Consider the following 24,918-nt stretch of genomic DNA (forward strand, 5'->3'; position numbering starts at 1 on the left):
TGGGCCGCCCTGCTGTCTGCGTGTCCCGCGCTCCAGCCACAGCCCGCGACCTGCCCTTCACGGAGGCAGCGGGGCCCTACGTCCCGGCGTTTGTGGTCTTGCCACACATATACGCACAGCGTCTGTGACCACTGTTTCCGCGAGGATCTGAAACACCGTCACTACCTGTCACTCTTCCATTGCCTTTTGTTCGGCATCTAAAGACCCTTCTCTCCCAACGAGGGACTGTGGCTGACGTGTTTACCAGGGCAGGACCGTGTCCCAGGCTCAGTGGCTCCCGAGCTGGAGTCGTGGTGGCACACGGCGGACGCTAGTGATGTAGGACAGATTCCCTTCCGTGGTGCCGTGGTGCTCGGCCCACCACACCTGTTCTCCCGTGGATGTGTGTTTGGCTGCCACGTTCACCGGGTCCACGCGACGGCACAGCGGTCCTCCGTGTCTCATGCCCATGCCCGGGAATCTGGGACACGCGGGGTCTTGGGGTGGATCCCTCCCCCTTAACTGGGTCTTGCCAGCGGCACCCCCGTGGGACTCCCGTGACTCAGACCCCGCCCGCAGCGCCCGCCAGCGTCCCTCTCTGCACTCCCTCCCGACACGTGACGTCGTGGCTGCTGGTGTCGCCGTTCCTGTAGGCGTGAGGTTAGGTTTTCTCCACAGCGTCTCACGGACCGGCCCTCGTTTCTCCCACCAGAAACTCCATGTCGTCTCTCCGTCCTGGCAGAGCCCATGGCGACAGTCGGAAGAGTGTGTTTTATACCAACGAAGAGTGGGAGCTCTTAGACCCGAACCCCAAGGACCTAGAGGAGTCCATGGCACAGGAAGAGAGGAAGAAGCCGGCCCCGGAAGGAAACAGAGGTACGGACCTGGTTCTGGTCGCCCATCCTCTCCACGGGGGAGCCTCCGTGGTCCCAGCCTTTCTGGAAGCAGGAGCCGCATCTGTGGGGGATGTGCCCTGCGGGCCTGCGGGGTGAGGTGTCACAGGGAAGAACCCCCAGCCCGTGGCTCCTAAGGTTTCTCGGGAGGTGGGGCATCCAGAAGTCACAGCGCTCTTCACAGATATACCGTTTTGGTTTTTTTTAACCCCTTTTTTACAGAACACGTGTCTACACGTGTCTACACGAAGGTAGAACATACAGGGTCATGGATTCCATGTAGCCCCGTGTGGCCCCCACGGTTTTGAACTTGGGGTCACTCTCTCCAAGCCCCCACCCGTCCCACGTTCACCCTGGGCGGGGCCGGTTTAACGTAAATTCTAGACATGAATCCGCTGTGTCTAAACTTAGAACCTTATGATGCCTCATCATCGTACCGAGAAACAGCAGCTGTAAATCCAGTCTTCACGCCTGCCCTGGCTCCGTGGCTGCACGCTCACGTCCCCAGTCACGTGAGGCACTGACGAGGCCTGCAGGCGGGTTTCCTCGCTGATGTGCGATGGCCTCATTGCGTCTGTGCAGCTCCCTGTCCCCATCCTCCGTTTGTCTCGGCATCATGTGGCCGAGACAGTCTCTGTGCCGAGGACATCCCACACTCCGGAGGGCAGGTCCCTCCTTGCTCCTCGCGTGCCCTGCATGAGGTCACGGGGCTGACCTCCTCGGACGAGGACACGATGTGGTGGGTCTCTGGGGCCACGTGTCCCCCGGCACCGTGGTGGGAACCATGTTGTGTGTGGCCCCCGCTGGTTTTGGGGAGGATCAGGGCTCGGGTGTCATCAGCCCGCCCTGTCTCTGCGGCCACTTCTGTGCCCGTCCAGGGATCCATGAGGGAATGTTGATGTTTTCATGTAGAACAACAGTGATTTGGAAATTCTGCCTCGTGCTCGATTGTAGCAGGGGCTGGAGGAGGAGGCAGGATCTTACAAAATCTTTCCCGGGAGCACAAGTATTTCCAGGAAGTACGTCTCCTGTCCCCCGGAGGGTGGTCCTGGCCCGCTGTGCCAGGGAGCTTGCCTGTGTTCGCAGGGTCGTAGCATGGGGCCCAGGCCCGTGGGACGCGGTGTGAAGGTGGCAGGCTGGGCATGCTGCACTTCCTGCCAAGGGCCCCCACATCAGCACCTCCTGAGCCGGGGGGCTGGGGTCCTGGGAATGACCTGCAAGCAAGGTCCGGAAGGAAGGGTCTGCGAGGCTGAGTGGCTCGCCTGGGCTGGGGACTCCCCGGGCCAGACATGCAGCCACACGGGCTGTGACTCTGATCGCACGGGCTCGTGGACCCTTCCTGTGTCAGCCACGAACGTCAGCCCCACGACGTGTCTGTGTTGCACGGTGTGGGCACGAACTGCTCTCCCTCTATCTGTTCCTCTGTGTTCAAGTGCGCAAAGTCCTTCTTGTCGGGAAGGGAATGTCAGTGGGTTTCACAGTGAGTGCACCATGCGGGCAGCACGTTCTGAAACAGGATCGGGCCAGCCCTGTCCACCAGCCCTGGCCCCTCACGCTGTCCCCCATGCCCCTGCCCCTCGCCGGTCCCCCGTCTGCAGCCCTCATCCCCCAGCCTCTGTCCCCTCCACCGGCCCTGCCAGTCACCTGCTCCTCCCAGGGCAGCCACTGTCCGGACTTAGGAGCCGGGAGTCGTCTGATTTCCAGCTTCACAGAATCCCAACATGCGTTCCCAGTGCGCGTTTCCTCCCGTGGTTGGAGCGTGAATGTGATTTCGTTCATGCTGATATTTATTTATAAGGATCCGTCAGTATTTTAAAGTCCCCTTTCTAAGGAAGAGAACGTAGTCATCCTTTAAAACACACGTTCACGATGAAGAACATGTGTTGGGGGGTTTTGTTTTGCTTCTTCCTGAGAACAGGTGAGCAAAGGGAGCCCAGAGGCCCCGTGTCTGTGAGTCCCGCTGGGGAGCCTGCTGTCTGACGGTGGGGGCGGCAGGGGCTGGACTCCGTGTTTCTGGGATGCTGCGGGAACTCGGAGCCACCGTGCTCCTCCCCAGCCTGTGTCTCTGTCCCCTTCGGGAGACTGGTGATGAGACCCGAGCATCTGGGGAGAGCGGGTGTCACAGACGAGTCTTGAGCGAAGTGTCCCGCAGCCTCGTCCTAAATCCCTCGTTGGGGCCGGGGCCCTGCGCCCTTTTGCACGCGTGCTCAGTCAGGTGTGCAGTCACAGCCAGGACACGCTCTGGGGAGAGGACCCCAAGGCGAGTCTCCCGAGGAAGGATCCAGGGTGGGCGACCGTCTCAGGGTCTGGGCTCGGTTGTCCAGAGCGAGTCGGGGCCCAGGGGCGGCCCCACCAGTGCTCGCTGCACGCGGACGTGGAAGTTCCCGGAGGATGGCAGGGGGAGGTCGATGCGTTTTCCTGGGTTTGCAGAAGGACGGCTTGTCCTGCACGTACAAAACAAGTTCTGTTTTTCTGTAGGAGTCGCTGGCTCAGGATTTCCCTTTGATTTTGGACGTATTCCCTACAAAGGAAAGCGCCCTTTGAAAGACATGATCGGATCATCCAGGAACCGGCACATCAGCGGCGAGCCATCGGCAGACGGGTCGCAGGGCGCAGCCGGGGTCAGGCCACCAGCTGGGGTGCAGCTGCAGGTCCAGAGCCAGCAGGAGGAGCTGGAGCGGCTGCGGAAGGACCTGTCCAGCCAGAAGGTAGCTGTCCTCCCTCCCCACGTGTGCCCCCCGCCGCCGGCCGTGCCATGGGGCTGCAGCCCGGGCCCCTGAGGGTCTCCGTCCCCAGATGGGCCTTCTCCCCGGAAGTTTGATGTCAGCGTCAGAGACACGTGGGTTTCTGGGGGCGTGGGCAGGGGCGTGTCTCCTGCTGCTGGGCCCTCTCCCACCCCAGCGCAGCGCCGGCTGCTCTGGTAACAGGAGGGAGACCGTGTCCGTGTCCCTCTGAGACCGAGGATGCCCCGTTGTGGGCAGCTCGGAGCTGCTGGTCAAGCTCCCGGATGCGTGTGTGCTGGGGGCTGTGCGGGGATGGTGCGCGCGTCCGCGTCTCCCGTTTCCTAGTATTGTTCTCTGCCCAGGGGCCAGCGTTTCTGAGCCCCCCCGAGAGGAAGGGCGCTGTGCGCCGGCTCCTCGGTGCCGGGTCACGTGGTTACTGCGTCTGCTCCCTCCCCTCTGGCTCCAGGAGCTCGTGCGGCTGCTGCAGCAGACGGTCCGGTCCTCCCAGTATGACAAGTACTTCGCCAGCAGCCGGCTCTCTGAGGGGGTCCCAAAGGACGCGCTTGACCTTCTGCACCGCAAGGACGACCAGATCCTGGGCCTCAGCAGCCAGCTGGAGCGGCTGTCCCTGGAGCGGGAGAGTCTGCAGCAGGAGGCCCGCACGCTCAAGGGCAAGGTGGGCGAGCTCAGCGAGCAGCTGGGCATGCTGCTGGAGACCATCCAGGCCAAGGACGAGGTCATCATGAAGCTCTCGCGGCGGCTCAGCGAGGGCGCAGATGGCCCGGCCCCCGCCGCGGGGGCGCCCGGCTCCCCGGCCCCCGCCAGCAGGGAGCAGCTAGAGCTGGACAGGCTGAGAGTGAGTGGGGCGCGGGCTCGGCTGCGGGGCGGGTCAGACGGCATCCAGGGCTGCGGGCCTCTGCGGAGCCGCGGTGCCTCTTGGGGGCAGATGGAGCACCTGCCGGCAGATGAGGGGCGTTCTCTGAGACGCGTCCGTGGCAAGCCGGAGTCTGACCATGCCGTTGCCCGGGGGCTCCTGGACCTTGTCCTCCTTTGCTGTCACAGCCGACACTCTCCCTTTCTGCTCTGTGCCCCTAGAGTTTCGTTGCCCCACGTAGCCCCGGGGCCCGTCAGCCACTGCGCACGAGCGCCCAGGCCAGCACCGCACACGGCCTGCCTCAGCCCCGGGGGTGCGGGAGCCGAGGGGCCATTGTTCCCAGCAGCTGGTGCGGGGTTGGCTCCCAGGCAGGCCTGCTCAAGTCAGGGTCCCTGCTGCACCTAGGCTGGGCGGGTCCTGGCGCTGAGGGCCGGGGGCTGGCCTGGGCGGGGAGGCTGCTTCCTGAACTGTGACTGTCCAGGTCGGAGCTGAGGTGGGGAAGGGCTGTGCCCCCGGCCGTCAGATCACGGAGAGGCACTGAATGTGGCCTGGCTCAGCCCAAGTAGGTCTGTAGCCCCAGTCCCCACCCAGTCATAATGTGCTGCTTGCCTGGGTACCCTTTTTCTATAAATACCGTGCACCAGGGTTGTTTGGCCCCCCGAGGGCAAGTTCTCCTTGAAGGCGAAGATGTGCACGTCGAGGTTATCAGTGGGCACCTACCACGTGCCCAGCAGTGGCTCGCTGGCTTGTCAGCACGGAGCTGATTGGTAGACGCGCAGGGGTCTCTCCGAGAATTCTAGAAGAGAAGTGAACCCTGGGCTGATGGGAGTGTCGTGGGGACGAGCACATGGCCTTCCAGAGTGACCACTGCCCCGTGACATGTGTGAGGCTGGGAGGTCAGCCGCAGAGCTCCAGCCCCTTCCTCTGTGACTGGACCACACACCGCCGTGGTCGGTGTGGCTGAACCGCGCGACTCTGCGCGAGTTCCGAGAGCGAACACGCCCACCCCGGACGGCACCGCATCGGGCCGCCTGGGCACGCTGGGCGGGGACATGCGGGAGCAAGCAGCTTGTCTCTGGTCCACACAGCGCCCTGTGGATGTAGCAGACAGACTTGATCGGGAGCAGGAGTCGCCCCGTTCACGCTGTAGGTTTTGTGGCGTGCCAGGCGGGGTGGTTGTGATGCGTTTGGTGATTTTATGACTTTTTTCCTCCAATGTTTCTCCACGGTTTTTAAGACCCCACCGTGATGAGGTGACTTGGGAGAGAGGCCACGGCGGGGGGGGTGCAGCTGGCTGTTCAGGGGCGGGTGCGAGGCCCTGGGCTCCCGAGTGGGCCGGCGGCTGCTCCGAGCTTTCTGCCGCCGCCTGCTCCCTCCACCGGCCCTCACAGCGGCTCTGCGGGTATTGAAACAGGTCTGGGGCGAGGGCTGCGGACGCAAGTGGGGTTCTGCCATGTGTGTGCTTGCTGTCCCTAGTTCTCACGGCGGCACAGTTTCCAGACTGACTTCCTGCCTCGACCCTGAACTCAGAACACCTCCGGGGGAGGCACGGCCTGTGTTTCTTGGGGAGCACTTGTCCGTCACGGTCACAGCCCACTTTCTCTGACTCTGCCTGATCGGAATCTGCTGACGCTTCTCGTTGGCTCTGGGACGCGGTCACTTTCTGTTTCTGGGGTATTTTGAGGAAGGAACGTACATGGGTCGTAGGATTTTAACAGCCTAAGTACTTGATTCTTTCTGTACTTCCTTCCAGGCTTTTCTGTGTTTCTTCTCACTTGGCGTGGGGGCCCCATGGCTTCGTCGGGCACAGTCGGGGCTGCCGTCTGCGTCACCACCCCCTGCCTGTGCGGCCAGTCTTTCTGTGACCTGCTGTTTGGCCACTTTTCCTCGTCTGGACTCTGACGGGCGTTGGTTCAGCTGCACACCAGGGGCTGTGCTGGGAGTGCGCGGCCCGTCCCGGGGCACCCACAATAGTCAGAAAGTACAGAACAGACACGCCACGGTCATAGCAAGCACGGGAGGAGCTCAGAGCCGCTCAGCTTTGCTGCGTATGACCCCCGCCTGGGTGCCGGGTCCACTCCTGCCCGACCATGTTCACCTGTGAACCAGGCTTCCCCTGACGGGGTCTCTTGGGGTCCTACGGAGTCCTGTGGGGTCTGGTGGGGGTCCTGCGGGGTCCAGTGGGGTCCTGTGGAGTCTGGTGGGGGTCCTTCCAGGTCCGGTGGGGTCCGGCAGGGGTCCTGCGTGGTCCGGTGGGGACTAGGGGCCTGGCAGGCACAGGCAGGGCCTTCACTTGTATGGTCATCGGCGTTGGTGTAGGGAGAGTCTTCATGACGACGTCACACAGGATGTGACCGGAAGGCCCGCGTACTCGGCCTTCCCGCCGCCCTCACCTGCCCGCGTCCCTCGTGCTCCTCCGTCGGCCCGCTCTGCTGTCTGTGTGTGTCGGCTGGGGCCTGAGAGCTGTCGCAGGAGAGGGAAGGATGGGCCTTGGGGCCCCCAGGCCTCGTGTGGGGCTGGCCCTCAGCATCTCGGGGTCTGTCAGGACGTGCGGTCCTGCTGACGCAGGAGCTGTGAGCCTATCAGGTGTGGCCCGGAGCCCTGTGGCCTGGCTCTCAGCGGACACGCGGAGACAGCGGCCCAAGGGCTTTCACTCACGGAGCCGCCAGGAGTCTCACGCGGACCCACAAGCGTTAGGCATCAAGGGGCCGCCGAGACGATACCGTTCCTCTGTACGTCGTAGGGTGATTACGGCCCCTCTCCCATGGTGGCGTCCAGCCCGGAGACGGGACATGACTCAAGGAGCAGGCGTGGCCTCCATCCCGTGAGGGGCGGACACTCCCGGCCGGTCCAGGAATAGCCCGGCCCCCCGGGGGCCAGCACAGCCCTGGGAGCCCCGCAGAGCGGGGGGGTGGGCACGCGGGCAGAGGACTGAGCTTGGCGGAGATCGTTCCTCCCAGACGCTTCCCCTCCTCGCGGGTGATCCTGGGCGGCCGCCGAGCGCGTTGCCGCACTTGGCAGAACCCGTCACCGTGGCGAGGCTCGGCCGGCAGCTGGCGCGGCCGACAGTAACAGCCGGCGACTTCTCGGCGCAGGTGTGTCCGCTTCCTCGTGCTTTGCCGCCCGCGTCTCCAGAGCGGGAAATGTTTGCACGTACATGTGGGAGGAACGTGCTTCCCGAGCGCCTCATCCACTGCAGGGGGCGGGCGTGATTCCGTAGTCGAGCGTGCCGGGTGTCCGCGTGGCCTTTTCTCTGTCCCCTGAGTGACCGCGAGAGCCACAGAAAACGTGTCGTTCCTCGAGTTACAGAGGAAATGGTCACGAGGATTGGCCTTGTGACGCGTCGGTGCGTGGAGGATGTGGCATTCGCGGCCTGCGGACGTGGTCCTACTCCTTCCTTCGTTGCCCCGAGGGTAGCCGCAGAGGTCATCAGGGTGTGCCCGGTGGTCGTCTCACGCGGACTCGGTGGGGCCCTCGGGGGACACGGCGGTACGTTAACCGTATCGGAGAGAGCGGGCTGGACTGACGGCGGTTTTCTGTCCACAGGATAACCTACAGGGGTACAAAACCCAGAACAAGTTCCTCAACAAGGAAATCCTGGAGCTCTCGGCGCTGCGGAGAAATGCGGAGAGGAGGGAGCGGGATCTGATGGCCAAGGTGGGTCGGGGCGTGGCTCGGCTGTTTCCTGGTGGCTGGGGACGCGGAACCTCTAGAAGCGGCACACCCTGAACCAGTCCTGCTCCTGTGCTGGGGCACAAGAACCCAAAATACAGGCCGTAGAGCGCTGCATTCCGAGAGGCACCCTGACGTGTCCCCGTCTGCCTGCGTCACGGGGTTGACAGAAAACCGTTGACTCCGACTCCCAGGTTCCCCGAATGGAGGGGTTTGAATTGTGACTTTGTGCGTTGAGTCGTGTGGCCTGGTTTCCCATCTGTAAACGGGGACGGTGGGAAACCGTCGGTATGCGCGTCTGTCGGTGTGGTGGCTGGAAGGGTAGCCCCTGCATAGCAGCCGGCACACGGTGGCTTTCAGTGGCCCTCGCAATCCTCGCTTTGCACTCCGTGGGTCACGTCTCCCCAGACCTATGTCCACGTGGTCCTGGGGTGTGTCTGACGACGCAGCAGACAAGCTGGTTGGGGACACAGTGTCCCGGGACACGTCAGTGCCACATAGGCCCCATCTCACGGCCGACGTGCCGCGTGACACTCAGCATGACCGTAGGGACCGCCATGTGGTTGGCTCCTGCCACTCCCTTTGCTGTGCGGGACAGACGCCAGTGTCGGCATCTGGGGTCTCACTGGCAGTGTGTCCTCTGGGCCAGCGCCCTGGGAGGCGGGGGCCCGGGGTGGCCCGTGCAGACGTGACAGGTGGCCCGAGGCGACAGGACTCTCCTGTCCTCCACGCGGTCACGGCTCATGGCCCCGTGGCTAGGGCTCGCCGCCCGCCATTGGCTCGCGGCCCCAGGTGGCCCCTCCTGTGTCCTGGTTGTGGTCGGGGCGGCGGTGACCCCCGTTCTCTGCAGTATTCCAGCCTGGAAGCCAAGCTGTGTCAGATGGAGAGCAAGTACCTGATCCTGCTGCAGGAGGTCAAGACGCCCGTGTGCTCCGAGGAGCCGGGCCCGGCACGCGGTGTCATCGCACAGCTGCTGGAGGACGCCCTGCAGGCTGACGGCCCGGAGCAGCCCGGGCAGGCGCTCGTGAAGCCTCGTCTCGTCAGGTGGGGGCGCCAGCGGCTGTGGGGAGGGAGCCCTGTCCTGGGGATGGATGCGTGCGTGTGTCCTTCTGCTCCTTTGCCACCGGCACTGTCAGCCCTCAGAGCGGGTGATCTCGGCATTGTTGCCGCAGCCGGTGCGCGGTGGGGCCAGGCTCAGGCCCCCTCTCCTGAGCACATCTGTGTCTGCGGCTCCCGCGGGCTCCTTTGTGGCTCCTGTCCCGCTGTGCAGCCATCCCCGCAGGAGTGGGGTCCCCGTCCTGAGACGCAGCTGCTCCCGTCCACGGCTGGAGAGCCGAGGGGCCCCCACGTGGGGAGAGGGCTCAGCCAGCCCTGCAAGGTGGCTCGGTGCCCACTGAGGGTCCCACCCCAGGGGAAGCCTCGCTCCAGCAGGACCTGCTGCAACTGATCTGGCTCGCAGCCCTGGGGCCTCACCCCTGCTGCACAGCACTGCCTGTGCCCACGTGCCCTGAGCTGCCCCAGGGCGGGGGGCGGAGGGAGGGGGAAGGTCCCCCCACCATGCGCGTTCTCACAGGGTGAGGTGGTGTTTTCATCCTCGCGTCTTCGCTGCTGCTGCCCCTGAGTGGCCGTGGCGGGAACAGGACGCCAGCCTGGGCAGCCGGCCTCCGCGTTCCTCCTCCCTGGGTCCGTGGGGCTCGGGTCGCCTGTGTCCCCCTTGTGTACTTGTGGGCTCCTCCTGTTGGTCGCGTTGATGTCTATCTGCCTCATCATTACAAAAGCTTCCAGACCCTCAGAGTCAAGTCCTGGGACCCCAGCCTCCCCGCCCCACGCACCCCCTCTGGAATTCCCGTCCATCTGGTTGGGCCCCCCGCCCCAGGGTTTTGCCTAGGGTACCGTCCGGCCCATCCAGGCGTTCTCCCCTGATGAGCTTCCGCGCATATCTCTAGCTCCTCGCTGACCACGTCCTGATACACGAACCCCACTGTACCCGGTGCTCCAGGGGGACGCACGCGGCCTCCGAGCCATGTTTCAGGGGCCTCGTGCCCCTTCGCTGTGGGAGATGCAGGTGGAGCCCAAACCCCGCTGTCATGCCTGCTCCCTTGTGGCAGACAAGTGGGGTCCCAACACGTTCCCTCGTGACAGATGAGAGGCGGCCGGCGTCGGGGTTTCTGTTTCCGGCGCCCGTGTGCGGCTCCTCTAGTGCGGGATCCCGACACGCAGGGAACACGCCTCTTCAGCTCTGCCAGGTTCGCACGGGCCATGCCGGCGGCGGCAGGCGCAAGAGGCCCTGTGTCCGTCTTCTGCGGCTCCTCGCAGATCGTCCCCGACGTGGCGGCTTGCACACCGCCCGTGTGCCGGCTCAGCCAGTGCAGGCCGTCCGTCTGGGCCTCCCTGGGTGTTTGCGCATCACAGCCGCTGTTCCTTCCTAGGGGTTGCGGGGCTCAGTGGGTGTCCTCACGCGCTCGTGCCCTTCCTGGGCTCGCAGCCGAGGGCTCTGTTCCCACAGTGACTACTGGGCGCAGCCTCTCCGGCTTCTGGAGGCCACAGGCATCGGTGGGCTCCGGCCCCCTTCTCCCCTGCTCTGGCGGCAGCAGTGGCCTGCTCACCCTGCTCCTGCCCTGCTTGCCCGTCGTGAAGGGTTCCTGCACGTACGCTGGCCCAGGGTAGCCCAAGGGGACCGCCCTGCCCTTGGCCCTGTCCAGGGACGCCATGCACCTCAGCCATATGGCATGGCCGGCTGCAGGTGAGGGGCCGTGGTTCTGCTTCTCACGCCTACGCTGTCTTCATCCCTGATATCTACGCAGGTGCTTTCTGCCTCGTCTTTCCCCTTCTGGAATGGTGTTTTCCAAGCACACGAGTTATATGTGGACGTGTGTGACATGGAAACCCATGTCCACGTGGCCAGGCTACTGGGCACGTTTTTCCCTCCTGTGCTTTTCACACAAAGGGCTTTAAACCACCTGGAGTGGATTTTTATTCTAGTACGAAGAGATCTAATTTCACGTCTTACCACAGAGCCAGCCGCACATCCTGCCCTTGCTGTCAGGAAGCTGCTGCTTTGTTTGCCGAGTTCCGGTGGCTGGTCCCAGGCCCAAGGGCCATGTGCACGGGGGCCGATGCTCTTTCTCTTTGGTTGGTGTTTTCATCAGAATCCCATCGCTCAGTTTCCCTTCTGTATCTCTCGACAGTGAGTACGACATCTACGGGTTTAGGACCGTCCCAGAGGACGACGAGGAGGAGAAGCTGGTGGCCAAGGTCCGAGCGCTGGACCTGAAGACCTTGCACCTCACGGAGAACCAGGAGGTGTCCACCGGGGTCAAGTGGGAGAACTACTTTGCAAGCACGATGAACAGGGAGATGGCGTGCTGCCCGGAGCTGAAGAACCTGATCCGGGCCGGCATCCCACACGAGCACCGTTCCAAGGTGTGGAAGTGGTGTGTGGACCTGCACGCCAGGAAGTTCAAGGACAGCACTGAGCCCGGGTACTTCCAGACGCTGCTGCAGAAGGCGCTGGAGAAACAGAACCCGGCCTCCAAGCAGATCGAGCTGGACTTGCTGCGGACCCTGCCCAACAACAAGCACTACTCCGGCCCCACATCGGAGGGCATCCAGAAGCTGCGCAACGTGCTGCTCGCCTTCTCCTGGAGGAACCCCGATATCGGCTACTGCCAGGGTCTGAACAGGTGCGCTCGACCTGGCCATCTCCTCCCGTCCCCTGCAGGGTCTGAGCAGGTGGGCGCTCGGCCCGGCCTTCCCCTCCTCTCCTGGGTCTGAGCAGGGGGGCACTCGGCCCATCCGCTCCCCTCCTGGCTAGCCGAGGTAGGTCCATCTCGTAAAGCAGGTTTGCCGTCAGCTAGGCTTAGTGATGCGGCATCCCCAGTTCTGCAGTAATGGAGAGAAACAAACATACTTTCGCAAAGTATCAGGAACATCAGATGTGGGGCGCCTGGCTGGCTGTCGGTGGAGCCTGTGACTCTCGACCTTGGGGTCATGAGTTCGAGCCGCATGTTGGGTGCGGAGACTACTACGAGACGGAGGAGAGAGAGAGAGAAGGAAAACGGCTCACCAGCCTAGGAACACTGACTTGGTGTTGTTTCCTGGGGCTGGAGGAGCTGTGGCCACGAGAACCCAGGGGCACCGGGGTCCGACGGGCCGCGCGGCCTGGGCTGCAGGGGCCGGCGCTCACCGTACCGTTGCTTGCTTGCAGGTTGGTGGCAGTGGCCCTTCTGTATCTGGAGCAGGAAGACGCTTTCTGGTGTCTCGTCACCATAGTGGAGGTGTTCATGCCGCGAGACTATTACACGAAGACGCTGCTGGGGTCCCAGGTACGTGCACTTGTCCTGCGCCTCGGTCAGCGGCGTGGAGCCGGAGCCAAGATGGGGCCGACCTGAGCCCCGGTGGGGGGCTCCTGCTCGGGCCTTCAACCCCAACCCCCGCACCAGGCGCACAAGGCAGGGCACGCCGCGGTCCGTGGGCCGGGCTGGCCGTTACACGCCATGAGAAGTGGACCAGCCCCGCAGCCCCGCTGTCCCTCGGGCTCCACTGCCCCCACGGCTGTGCTGTCCTCATTTTTTTTTTTTTAATTTAAAAAATATATATTTATTTATTTATTTAACAGGCAGAGATCACAAGTAGGCAGAGCAGCAGACGGGGGCGTGGGCAGGCTCCCTGCTGAGCTGAGAGCCTGATGCGGGACTCAATCCCAGGATCCCGGGATCCTGACCTGAGCTGAAGGCAGAGGCTTGACCCACTGAGCCCCCCAGGCGCCCGTCTGCTGTCCTCTTGAGTTCAGCTGCCTCCTGGGCTCCATTGTCCCCATGGCTCTGCTATCCCCCGGGCTCCGCTGTCTCCCAGTTCTGCTGCCTCCTGGGCTCCACCGTCCCCGGACACTACTGTCCATCTGGGCAGCTGAGCTGCCGTCCAGGAGTACTTGGAAACCTGATGTGTCACTTCAGGTTCTCCCAAGAAGCTGAGGCCAAGGCAGGAGTGGACGAGCCCGAGGTTTCTGAGGGGAGGCACCTGCAAAGAACCGAGGAAACCCCAGACCAGGGAAAGGAATGAGGCACGGGGGGGACGGACCTCAGAGAGAGGAAGTTTGGCCAGGCCGGTGGGGAGTCCACACGCTGGGGCCACCGCTTCCGGGCGTGTGTCTCGTGGGAACAGGCTACACTGGGGCCTGCCAGGGTCACTCCCTGGCTGCGAGCAGCCGGAGGCAGTGCTGGACCCAGAGGGGCAGCCTGTGGGCTGCTGTCCCCTTCCTGGCAGGAGATACGAGGGCACAGCTCATGCCCACCACGCCTGGAGCCTGAAGCCAGGGCAGACAGGGCGATGTGGGCGGCGAGAGCCCAGTACCATCCCCACTTGGGCAGTCCTGGCTCGGGAGCAGCCCCTGGGGCCCAGGCCAGAGCTCCCATGGGCCAGTCTGGGGCCGCTGTGCAGCCTGCAGCCCTGCTCATGGGCCTCACTTCCCACTTCCCGGCACTGCTGTGGCCAGAGGAGGGCCAGGCAGGGGACCAGCGGGTGGCTGGAGGGGAGGGCAGGCAGTTCGCGCCCCGCCATCGTGGACGCTGGCTTCCCGTGGCCTGGACGACTCCGTGGTGCCCGCTCCTGTCTGGCAGGCCCCTAGGCCGGGAGCCTCTCTGTGCTCCAGCCTGCAGGGGCTTCCTGCCCTTGCCTCTGGGTCACTTCTCCAGCAGCCGCGTGGCTTCTCGGCTTTTCTCTCACCCGTGGCCGTGTGTCCGCGTAAGATCCCTCTGTCGTAGACAGTGAGGGTGGCATCCGTTTGCCTGGCTGGGCCCTGAGTTCTGTATGTGCGCGCCTCTCGTCGTGGCCTCTGTGACCACCTGCCCCCTGCCCCTGCCCACCAGCCAGGATGCAGCCTCATTCCTGTCCCTTTGCAGCCCTGTAGTTAGGCTTCTTGTCGCTGCCACTTGCCCAGCGGCTCACGTGCCTGCTCCCCTCTGACCCCTGATCCCAGCCAGGGACCTCCGTTCCTGCATCTCTGTGTCGCCTCCCCATTCACCACCCCGTGTCACAGGGTCCCCTGCTGGAACCACACGGTGCCCTACAATGGAACCCTTGCTCCCGGAAGCACCCTGTTTTCCGTGTGCAGCTGACACCCACCCACCCCCCGTCACTGTCCCCTGCTTGCCTCCCCACAGAGCTCCCGTTCAGCTTGGGCTGTGGGCCCCTCTGCGTTGCCCGCTGACCCGAGGCCACTGCTCTTCCCACAGCTCTGGTGCGCGCCTGGAGGACCGCGGCCTCCCTGTGGGCCTGCTTGTCCTGCGGCCGGCCGCGGCCCTGATGCTCGTTCCAGAATCGCCAGCTCCCCCACGTGGCCAGTGGCCGGGTGTGCGTGCACGCCCCGACTGGGGACAGGGAGCTGGCACTCGCACCAAAACCATCCTGGTGGAGGCATCTTGTCCCCATTGTACTCGGGAGAAAACTGGAGGTCAGAGACATAAAGCAGCTCTCCTGAGTGGCCCTGGTGCCACAGGGGCCGACTGATCCCGGGAGAAGCTCGGCTGGTCTCCCAGTGAGCATGTCACTTTGCTAAGTCACCTGGAGGCTCTTTCTGCCAGAATATTTTGTAAACTGGGAAATGAGCCGTGGGAAGAGGCAGTCGTCACTGTCTGATGGGAGTGAAGAGGTCAGTAAATAAAATTCCGTGTGTCACGGACGCCTGGGTGCTAATAGCTGCAGACTGGGGATGTCACGTGACTGTTTCAAAGTAAGAAGGGTGAGGCTTCCGTCTGTCTTAAATCCTCTGAGCCAGGCCCTCCCGCCTGTGAGCCGTGGAGCCTGGCTACCTCCGTCCACGTCCGGGCGCCTCAGCTCCCGGGATGTGAGCAGCGCCCCGGCCCGCCCAGACCACTCCAGGCTGAACTCAGGTGGTGATGCGTTAGGAGCTTCTGCTCACACTTGGAGCATAAAACTCGTAGATTATCCTTATAGGCAGGAAATGTGAACCTGTTTTAATTATGTGGATGTAAGATAAAACATGTATCATGTTGTCACATAAATGCAATTGTCAAGTCCAAAGAGACTGTTTCCTCCCCGACAGTGAGTCGTGGGTCCGCTCCAAGAAGCGGTGGCTGGGGATCGAGATGTTCAGAAGGAAACGAAAACCCCGTGTTATCCGACCGGCTAGAGCCACAGTTGGCCTTCTCGTGTACTTTAGGTACTCCTGCTGGGGCAGGACATGTCCCAGCTGGCTCACACGATAGCATGAGGGCTCTCCCGTGTCGTTCTGTGCTTTGTCACAGCCCTATTTGGTGGCAGTCGCCCTCCACCGGGCAAATCCACGTAACCCGTGTACTCTGCGATGGCAGGCTCCGGGTCAGGCCGAGCCACGGGGCGGCGAATGTGGCCAGCCCTCGGCGCCGAGATTCACAGGTCCCCATCAGACCGCCACCACGGGCCAGTCTGCAGCCTCTGTCCATCCTGTCAGCTGAGTGTACGCTGGGCGCCAGGACCTTGGTGGGCACAGAGGACACTGTCCTCCACGTCCTCCTGAGCGCAGGGTGCTGGAGTCGACCCTGCGGGCCGCTCCACACGCGGCCTCCCAAGCCAGGCACCACCTGCCACCTGCCAGGGAGGGCTGGGTGTGGCCTCGCTCCCACTCTGGGGACCGCCTGCTTGCCCTTCCTCTGCAGAAGGAGTCTCGCGGCTGTCCCTCACCCCGTGGCCACCTGTCCGTCTCTCTTGCCTGTGTGGGGTTCCAGGGCCATTGTTGGAATGTCCAGGCACCGCGTCTTGTGGGTGACGCTGACCCTGCGGGGCAACAGGAGCGGGCTCCCCAGGGACGGCCTCCAGGGGTGTGTCACCCAGCGGGACAGCCGTCCAGCTTGCCCTGTGAGACTCTGGGCTGTTTTCCCAGGGGGCACAGTGTGGGGAGCCGGCAGCCGGTTCTCTCGCCGTGGGACGTTCCAACAGCGGCTTCCGCGCTCTCGTCTGTGCGGGCTTTAAGGAGTATCCGTTATAGCTCACCCCCCCCCCCGCCTTCTCATCTCTGAGACTTAGTCTCCTGCGCTAGTGTCCAGCAGGGTTCTTGTATTGTGTTGTCTTTCATGTGCTGAGGGGGATTTATGGCACTTTGGAATCATTTTTGTAACAGTAACATAATCATTTTGTAACAGTGTTTTTAGCACTTTAAGTTTTGTTGCCTTTTAAATTTTACAATATGAACCAGTAATGCTTACTCGACTCTAACCACGCCCTTTAAAAAAAAAAAAAGTCTTCTTGATTGTTAAAGCTTCTATGTTAAAGGAAAAATCAAAACTTCTAAAAGGGAGGAACCATGGGCTTGTTTAAAGTTTCAGATTCTCCTAAAAAAGAACCTTTTTTGAAAAAAAAATCTTCTATATGCTATTTTTAAAAAAGATTTATTTGACAGAGACACAGCAAGAGAGGGAACACAAGCAGAGGGAGTGGGAGAGGGAGAAGCAGGCTTCCCGCGGAGCAGGGAGCCTGATGTGGGGCTCGATCCCAGGGCCCTGGGACCATGAGCACAGTGGAAGTCAGACACTTAACCACTGAGCCCCCCAGGCGCCCCAAGAAGAACCTTTTAAAATGTCATTTTAGGGGCATCTGGGTGGCTCTGTTGCTTAAGACTGTGACTTTTTTTTTTTGAAAGATTTTATTTATTATTTGACAGACACAGTGAGAGAGAGAGCACAGGCAGGGGGAGTGGGAGAGGGAGAAGCAGGCTCCCCGCTGAGCAGAGAGCCCGGATGCAGGGCCTTGATCCCAGAACTCTGGGATCATGACCTGAGCCAAAGTCAACTACTTAACCCACTGACCACCCAGTTGCCCCAAGTGTATGACTCTTGATCTCAGCTGTTCATGATATCAGGGTCGTGAGTTCGAGCCCCCATTGGGCCTCTGCTGGGGTGGCCGTGACTTCAGTGTGTCTGTGTGGGTCCCCGCCAGAGGCCAGGAGAGCCCGTGGGGGACACCTGCCCCCTGCGTGGATCCCTGGCTTCCAGCCTGGGCCACCTGTGCTTCTCCAGCAACCCGGGACAGCGCCTGCGCGGCTCTGGGAGCACCACCAGCACCCCTCACCGGGGCCTGCCAACACTGACCCAGCAGGCCCGGCCTTTGGCACCCCGCGCTGCGTCTCGCTCCTTGGGGGCCGGGGGGGTGGACGCCTATGCCCAGAGGAGCGCTGTGCCCGACACGGGGGGAGGACGAGAGCTCTGAGTCCCATGGTGGTTTGCACGTGGCCTGTGGTACTCCTCGCAGCCCTGTGAGAGCGGGTGAGATGCTCCCCAGGCCACCCCGCCACACCCTCATGCTGTCCCCACATCCGGGGGCATCTGTGGGGCAGACGGGCTGCAGTCACTGCTCCTCTCAGGCCCGGGACTCGACCTCCAGCCCAGGAGCCCCGGGTTGCGGGCAGATGGCGAGGCTGACCCCCAGTGCCCTGTAGCAGCCTGTCCCGGTGGCTTGGGCTCACGGGCGGCTTCCAGGCCACAGCACCCTGGTGACTGTTGGTGGACGGCGGGCGGGCGCGAGGCTGGGCGTGCGGGACAGCGGCAGCCCAGGCGGAGTGCACTGAGCGCCAGCCCCTCCCCGCAGGTGGACCAGCGCGTGTTCCGGGACCTCATGAGCGAGAAGCTGCCACGGGTGCACGCGCACCTAGAGCAACACGGCGTCGACTACACCCTCATCACGTTCAACTGGTTCCTGGTGGTGTTCGTGGACAGCGTCGTCAGCGACGTCCTCTTCAAGATCTGGGACTCCTTCCTTTACGAGGGCCCGAAGGTGGGTGTGCTCGCCGGGCGACCGGGCAGTGCTGGCAGAGTGGCCGGCTCGCCGGGGATGCAGGAAGGTCCCCGAGCCGGAGGGACCCTTCGCTGGACGGCAGGCGGGCTGGGGCGCTGGAGGCGGCCGCCAGGGCAGGGAAAGGACGTTCGTTCTGCCGACGGACGTCCCCGTGCTCCCCGCAGGTCATTTTCCGGTTTGCGCTCGCGCTTTTCAAGTACAAGGAGGAGGAGATCCTGAAGCTGCAGGACCCGATGTCCATGTTCAAATACCTGCGCTACTTCACGCGCACCATCCTGGACGCCCGGTGAGCGCTGGTGGGGGCCCCGGGAATGGCAGGAGGCGGCGGCAGCCCTTTACCGCGGAGAGCAGCCTTGCCGGCCTGCGGTGCACGAGCGGGGAGCGGGAGCAGCTGCGGATGCCGGTGCCTCCACCGACCGGGGGATCGAGGTGGGAGGACGGCTCGTCCCGGATGCCGCCGACCCATGGCCCGTGGGGCGGCAAGCACTAGCCGAGCCTTCACAGCAGGACAGGCCACCGGGCACTGAGGGTGATGGGGGCGGGGGACAGCCCCCGATAAAGAATCTGAGGGGAGACGTGCTGTCTGAGGGGCTGGGGGCTGCTGGAGGGAAGCCCAGGCCCAGGACAGAGCCGGGCGGGGGTCAAGGCGGGGTGAGCAGGGCTGGGCAGGGACACCTAGGACAGGGTGTCCTGGGTCTGGGGAGCAGGAGCAGCGGCAGGGACGTGAGAGGCAGCGTGTCTGGGGCCGTGCAAGTGGCTTGGTCCAGGCAGGCCAGCGTGGCCAGGAGGCAGCAGAGCGGGACCAAGCTTTGTCCCTGGGGTGTTGGAAAGACAAGAAGAGAACTGGCAGCGGGGGGAGGGGAGGCCGGGGCGTCCGGGTGGCCTGGGGTGAGGCTGGAGGTGCCCCCAGAGATGGACGAGGCGTGAGCCGGAGGGTGGCAGAGGACAGGGACCCGGAAGGACCCTGCGACTTCTGGCAACTGTGTCAGGGGGGCGTCTCCCCATCCCTCCCCCGCCCCCTTGCCACACGGTATCACCCGTTTGGGGCGATTGTCCTGTGTGTGCCTCGACCACAGCTGGTGGCTGCTCTGGCCACCTCTCCAGGGCTCCCACAGGGGCTCCCACAAACCTGCCGCTGGTCAGGCCAGGGAGCACAGCGTGGCTCTGGGCCACCGGGGATGGGTCACAGCCCTCTGCTGGACAGTGCCCGGCGTGAGCCACCGTCCCCACCCACGTGTGCACTCCCGCGTCAGGCTCATGCAGCCCTGTGAGAGCCACAGGTCCTAGCGCTGAGAAGCATCTGCGGCTTGTGATTTCAGACTCTTTCTTCAAGATTTTATTTATTTGGGAAAAGAGCACGAGAGAGAGCACAAGCAGGGGGTGCGGCAGGCAGAGGGAGAAGCAGGCTTCCCACCGAGCAGAAAGCCCAATGCGAGACTCGATCCCAGGACTCTGTGGTCATGACCCGAGCCGAAGGCAGGCGCCCCGCCGACAGAGCCCCCCAGGGGCCCTCCTTTCAGTCTCTTGGGACTGTCGCTCCCAAGACGGGTGCTTTGTCTGAGGACCTGGGATGCCCATTCCAGAGTGTGTAGAAACGAAACAGTTTGTTGAAATGTTTCTGGTTCTTGCTAAAGGTCTGTGTCAGATTCTGAGGGGTTTTATTCCCTGTTACAAAATGCTCGTCACAATTCCCCACATGGCCTCCTCTGTCCACTGATGTGTCACAACAGGCTTCAGTACCTCCAGAGCCCCCCGGGAAGCTGGCAGGCACCCCCTCCTTGGCCAGCCCATGAGACACAGCGGGACAGCCTCCAGGCCCCAGAGCCACTGGGCGCCAGTGTGGGGAAGGGACACTGGGAGCAGAAAGGGGCTGGTGGAGGCCGCACCTGCCTCCAGAAGCCATTGCTGTTTGTAGGGTCTCCCGCTCTGGAAGCAGGTTCTGAGGGTATCTTCGGGCGTGCCGACTTGCGTGCAGCAGTGACCTCAGCTTTGCCGTGTGCGGCCGGAGGGTGATGGCCAGTGACACCAAGTCCAGGGTGAACCTCCGGGAGGTTCGGGGAGGTCAGGGTTGAGAATGGCCTGAGTGCAGGCGGTGGGGCCGCCAGCTCCCCCCGGCCTCGGTGGCAGTGCCTCCTTGTCAGTGGAAGCCGCTGGCTTCGGGAAGTCAGGGTCCACAGGCCTCAGATTCGCAGACGCAGTGGCAGCCAGACCCCAAACCCGCAGTTCCGCAAACCTGAGCGGTTCCCTAAGGAACAAGGGACAGGCTTCCGGACTGCGCGTGTTTGGGGCTGTCGGGCTAATGGGGTTAGACCAGTCTCACATCGGGGCTTCTGGGGGATTCAGCCTCGACTGACCACGGGACACCTGCGGTCTCCTGGCCAGGCCTGCAGGGCAGCGTCCTGCTGTGTCCGCGGGGCTGACAGCCGCAGCAGCACAGGCTGACCAAAGACTTCAGTGCTTTCTGGGTTTGCCTTCTGTGGCAAAGCGGGAGCTGGATGCCCTGTCTCCCCTGTCTCAGGGGAGAGGCTGGACGCCCGGTTGGGGTCAGCTGGATGCCCGGTCTCAGAGGAATGGAGCGTCAGGCTAACTGGGAGGAGTGTCTGATCGCTTGGGCCCTGGGTCCCCGGTCTTGGCTGGCACGTCTGTTGCCAGAGACGCCTCTTACAGCCCCGCTCCCCTCAGGACGCCTCCGTTGTCCCACACGCCTGTGTCCTCGAACACTGCGGGAACTTGGCCTTCAAAGCTGGGCTCTCTAACCTGGGACCTCCTGCGGGAGCTGTTTGGCACCAGGCTCTCTGAGGTGTGGGCGTCGGAGAGCTCACTGGCTGCCGTCATGCCTCAGCACCGAGGCTGAGGCTGGATCACGGGCTGCTTGGTGCCCGGGGGTGGGGGGACTGGCTTTTGTCTTCGCCTGCGGGCGGCCGCGGCCGACCCAGTTCCTGCTGGAGCCCTAGCCGGGGGCTCTGTTCTGTTTTTGTTAAACCTCAGGCCGGCAGCCAGGGGCACATTAGCGGGATTGCTGCCTGGACCTGCGGGTGATGTGAAGCCCGTCGACAGCCCGCCTGTGTGCGGACCGTGTCCGAGCCCTGGTGAGCGCTGGCGCAGTCTGAGTATTCCCAGGCAGTCCCAGGAAAGCCCAAACCAGCCTCCTGCTGGCCCCGCTCAGGCACGCCGGCCCTCAGCCACCCAGCCCGTGCCGACACGGTTCCATGCCGCCGGTGGCCACACTGATAACCCCGCATCCCAGGAGGTGGCATTACAGTGCCCCCAGCAGACAGGGAGTCAGAAGCCAGAAAGGGAAGGACCCTTACCCGCCCTGTGACACAGCCAGTGTGGGCCTCCACCCAGGCCGGGGCTCAGGGCCAGCCCCGTAACCTCTGTGCATGAAGGGCTGGCCTCTAGGTGGCACAACTGCCCCAGGGCCTGTCCCGTGTCCTGTCCTGCTGGCCTCTGTCTCAGTCCCGTGCCCTGCCCTGCTGACCTCTCTCGCCATCCCGTGTCCTGCCCTGACGACCTCTGTTCCCGACCCGTGTCCCACCCTGCTGACCTCTGTCCCCACCCTGTGTCCTGCCCTGACGACCTCTCTCCCCATCCCGTGCCCTGCCCTGCTGACCTCTCTCCCCATCCCGTGTCCTGCCCTGACGACCTCTGTTCCCGACCCATGACCCACCCTGCTGACCTCTGTCCCCATCCTGTGTCCCACCCTGCTGACCTCTCTCCCCATCTCGTGTCCTGCCCTGATGACCTCTGTTCCCGACCTGTGTCCCACCCTGCTGATCTCTGTCCCCATCCTGTGTTCTGCCAGGAAGCTGATCAGTATCTCCTTCGGGGACCTGAACCCGTTCCCCCTGCGCCAGATCCGGAACCGGCGCTCCTACCACTTGGAGAAGGTGCGGCTCGAGCTCACGGAGCTGGAGGCCATCCGCGAGGACTTCCTGCGAGAGCGGGACGCCAGCCCCGACAAGGGCGAGCTGGTCAGTGACGAGGAGGACACCTGAGCGCTCCCCACCCCAGGACGCTGCTCTTGCCTTCACAACCAAAGTGTGCCAAAGATCCCCGGCAGGGATCTCTGCTCGTCGGGAAGCCCGAAGGCGGTGCCCGTGGCCTCCGGAAGTCTGCTGGGCGGACGTCCGCGGCCACGCTGCTCTTTCTTACTCGCAGGCGGGTCTGTTCTGCGTCCAGCCTTCCCGTGCGGGGTGGGCACTGCCCGGTGTGCCCCGGGGGAGCCGCTGGCCGCTTTCCAGAGCCTGTTGACAGCACCGTCTGGGCTTTGTGCATGGCTCGCACCCCGGGAACCTGCTGTGGGCCGTCTCCCGGATTGCCCCCGTGCGCGGACCCGCTGCGCTGCACGTCGCCCCCCCACCCCACCCCAGGCCGGAGCGCAGCTGCTTCGGGGACCATGAGGTGAGCGGCACAAGCGCATCCACGTTCAGAAGCAGCCTGTGGAAACCGGCCACCTTCCGTGCAGGGCGAGCGGCCTGCGGTGCCCCGTGGCCCTCCGAATGCCCCACGCTCCCCTGGCCCCGTCAGCCGCCGGCGGGTGGCTGGACTATCCCAGCCCGCGTTCTGTGCAGCTCGTCTCCGGGAGGTTCTAGGGGAGACCTCCTGTCTGCAGAGTGACGTGGGGTCATTGGGACGACCGCCCGCTCTGCACAGCAGGCCCACTGCTGGGGCGGGCCCTGCCGGAGGGGACACAGGAAGCTTCTGGGGATGCCCTACGGGGCAGCGTGTGGCGGGGGGTGACACTGCCCGCCGGTGCTGGGGATCTCCACCCGCTGGGCCAGGGCCATCGCTTGGGGCACAGCTTGGGGGAGCGGTCCCCTGCCGTGCTGCCCAGAGGCACGCACGTCCTTCAGGCAGCCTCGCCCCTCCCCAGGGCCTGTGTGGTCCTGGCTTCAGGGTCCCCGCTGCCTTCAGCAGGTCAGGCTGCCCACACCATTCTGCAGACTGGGGGCACCATCTTTCTGAGGCTCCGCAAAGAGGCTTTACCCAGGAAGGCAGTTCTTGCTTTATCGGTCGGCGGACCATTCCTGATCCTGCTGCACCGGCGCTCCAGGGCAGTGGACGGGGTGGCTGCTGGAGGTTGACTCGGGCCATGGCCTCGCTGCCATCTGCAGACTGTGCCCGCTGCAGCCCCGGGGCAGCTGACCGGCGGGACCACAGCAGCGAGGAGGCCCCACACGGTTGGGCTCTGGTTTCCAAGCGGACTTCCCTGGGGGAAGATGCTGCCTTTCGGACTGGGCTGCTTGTGTCTCTTCTGCCCCAGAAGGGCCCCTCTTCGAAGCACCGGAGGTGGGCACAGGTGCCTGTGTGCAGCTGGAGCTGTGGTTTCGGGCACGGCCAGCAGGGCAGTGCTAGTGTCGCTGGGGAGCTGTCCATGCCGGGCGGTGGCCGTGAGAGCGGTGCTGTCGTGTGGGGAGCAGATGGGGGACACTTTGCCGGGGCCACCCCATCCCTGGGTGTCCGGCGGGGTGGGGGGCGCTCGGCCTGGCCCGGACGGGGGGCAGGGTGGAGAGCGGCAGGCCGTGTGCCCACGTCTCCACTGCCCACAGCGCAGGGCAGCTGCTGGCCTGCACAGGGACTGCTTGGGTGTTTCACAGGCTGAACATCTGTTTATACTTTTGTATATTTTTCACTACAGTTTATATTTTTATAACTATTTTTATCAAGGTTTTTCTAGATTACGTACACCTATTTTATGTAACGTGTTCTCCTTTGTGAATAGCTCCGCGTGCGCGTGTGTGTGTGTGTGTGAGAGAGAGGAACAGAGCAGCCAGGGTTGCGCCCCCCCGTGGCCGGCACGACCCCTCGCTGCTGTGTGGCAGTTTCTCCTGGTAGCGCATCCCTGCGCGCCCTGCCCTCCCACAGCCCCCAGGGCTGGACCGAGTCGCTTTCCTGCCGATCGTGTCCAACTAGGAAGTATTCTAGGCAAATCGCCAGCGCAGTGTTCGTACTCATGCACAGACCCCCCTCCCTGGCTTTGTGCGGGGCCGTCTTCCGGCACGTGCCCGGGGCAGCTGGGCCCGCCTGGGGCAGCCCCGACGGGGGAAGAGGGGAGGCTGGCGGCTGCTTCAGGGGCTGCGTGGGAGGCAGGGGCAGGTGACCTCCCTCCGTGTCACTGCGGCTTCTCTGAGTTAAACTTTGGAACAGTCGTACTAAAAAGCCAAATAAACTACTAATTTGTATAACGTTCTGGTTTGAGATGCAGTTGCAGTCCCTCGTGATGGGGCTCAGAGGGGATAGGACTTGGCTGGGAAGGGGGCGACTCCGACCTGCAGCTGGGGTTTCTAGGTCCACGCTCTTGGTCTGCCCCGGGGTGCGTGGGTCGGGGGTCTTGGTCGGCCGTGCTGCCCTGGGTGCCGCGGTCAAGCCGCAGGGGAACTGGGGGCACGGAGGGGAGCGCTTCGGGGTCCAGGGCTTCTGTCAGGAGCCGGCGCAGCCCCCCAGGCCCCCGCCACAGCTGCGTCTTGCCCGCCTGAGTCACAGGCTGTTTGCCTCCTGTCTGGGCTGACCGCTCCGGCCCAGCTGCTTCGGGGGACGCCATCCCCCCCCCCCCGCAGCCCCCACCGTTGGGAACACATGCAAGCATGATTAAGACCAAATGTGTTTCCACAGTGTGGGGGAGGGGCGCCGGGGGGATTTCCAGAGCGAGCGGATAAGGATGGGCTGAGCTCTCTCCTCCTGGGACAGACTCAGCTAGGCCAGGGGCACCTGAGGTCACAGCACTGGGACAGGGACCCCCATGCCCGGCGTGGGGCAGGAGCCCAGAGGGAGGGGCCCGACCTCGGAAGGGTTGCCGCCATGCACGGCACCGGCCCCGGGAGGCCGTTACAGAGTATGGGTCCCCAGGGCCTCCTGGGGCTGCGGGGCTGTCGCAAACACAGGAAGGAAGTCTGGTGCCCCTTCCTCCCCAACTGCACGGCGATGCTGGGACTCTCCCGGGCCCGGAGACTTGCTTTCCGGAGTGACTTCAGCCCACCTGCCCCTGCGT

The 24,918-nt window shown here is 63.8% G+C and overlaps 1 protein-coding gene across 4 annotated transcripts in view; it reads left to right on the plus strand.

Annotated features, from left to right (window-relative positions):
• The window catches only part of TBC1D2B (TBC1 domain family member 2B), a 43,649-nt gene extending 19,530 nt beyond the window's left edge, over positions 1–24,119 (plus strand). For 3 of the 4 annotated variants that reach the window (XM_059371388.1, XM_059371392.1, XM_059371391.1), the window contains 10 exons: positions 692–855; positions 3,351–3,580; positions 4,062–4,451; positions 8,016–8,126; positions 8,992–9,185; positions 11,330–11,824; positions 12,349–12,466; positions 17,721–17,906; positions 18,092–18,213; positions 21,733–24,119. In XM_059371388.1, the coding sequence (XP_059227371.1) occupies positions 692–855; positions 3,351–3,580; positions 4,062–4,451; positions 8,016–8,126; positions 8,992–9,185; positions 11,330–11,824; positions 12,349–12,466; positions 17,721–17,906; positions 18,092–18,213; positions 21,733–21,925 (2,203 nt within the window). In that variant the 3' untranslated portion in view covers positions 21,926–24,119. The remainder of the gene's footprint in view (positions 1–691; positions 856–3,350; positions 3,581–4,061; positions 4,452–8,015; positions 8,127–8,991; positions 9,186–11,329; positions 11,825–12,348; positions 12,467–17,720; positions 17,907–18,091; positions 18,214–21,732) is intronic. The other variant, XM_059371389.1, reaches the window with a different exon arrangement.
• The last annotated feature ends 799 nt before the right edge of the window (positions 24,120–24,918 follow it).

Source organism: Mustela nigripes, chromosome 13 (assembly GCF_022355385.1).
Source record: "Mustela nigripes isolate SB6536 chromosome 13, MUSNIG.SB6536, whole genome shotgun sequence".
NCBI classification, from domain to species: Eukaryota; Metazoa; Chordata; class Mammalia; order Carnivora; family Mustelidae; genus Mustela; species Mustela nigripes.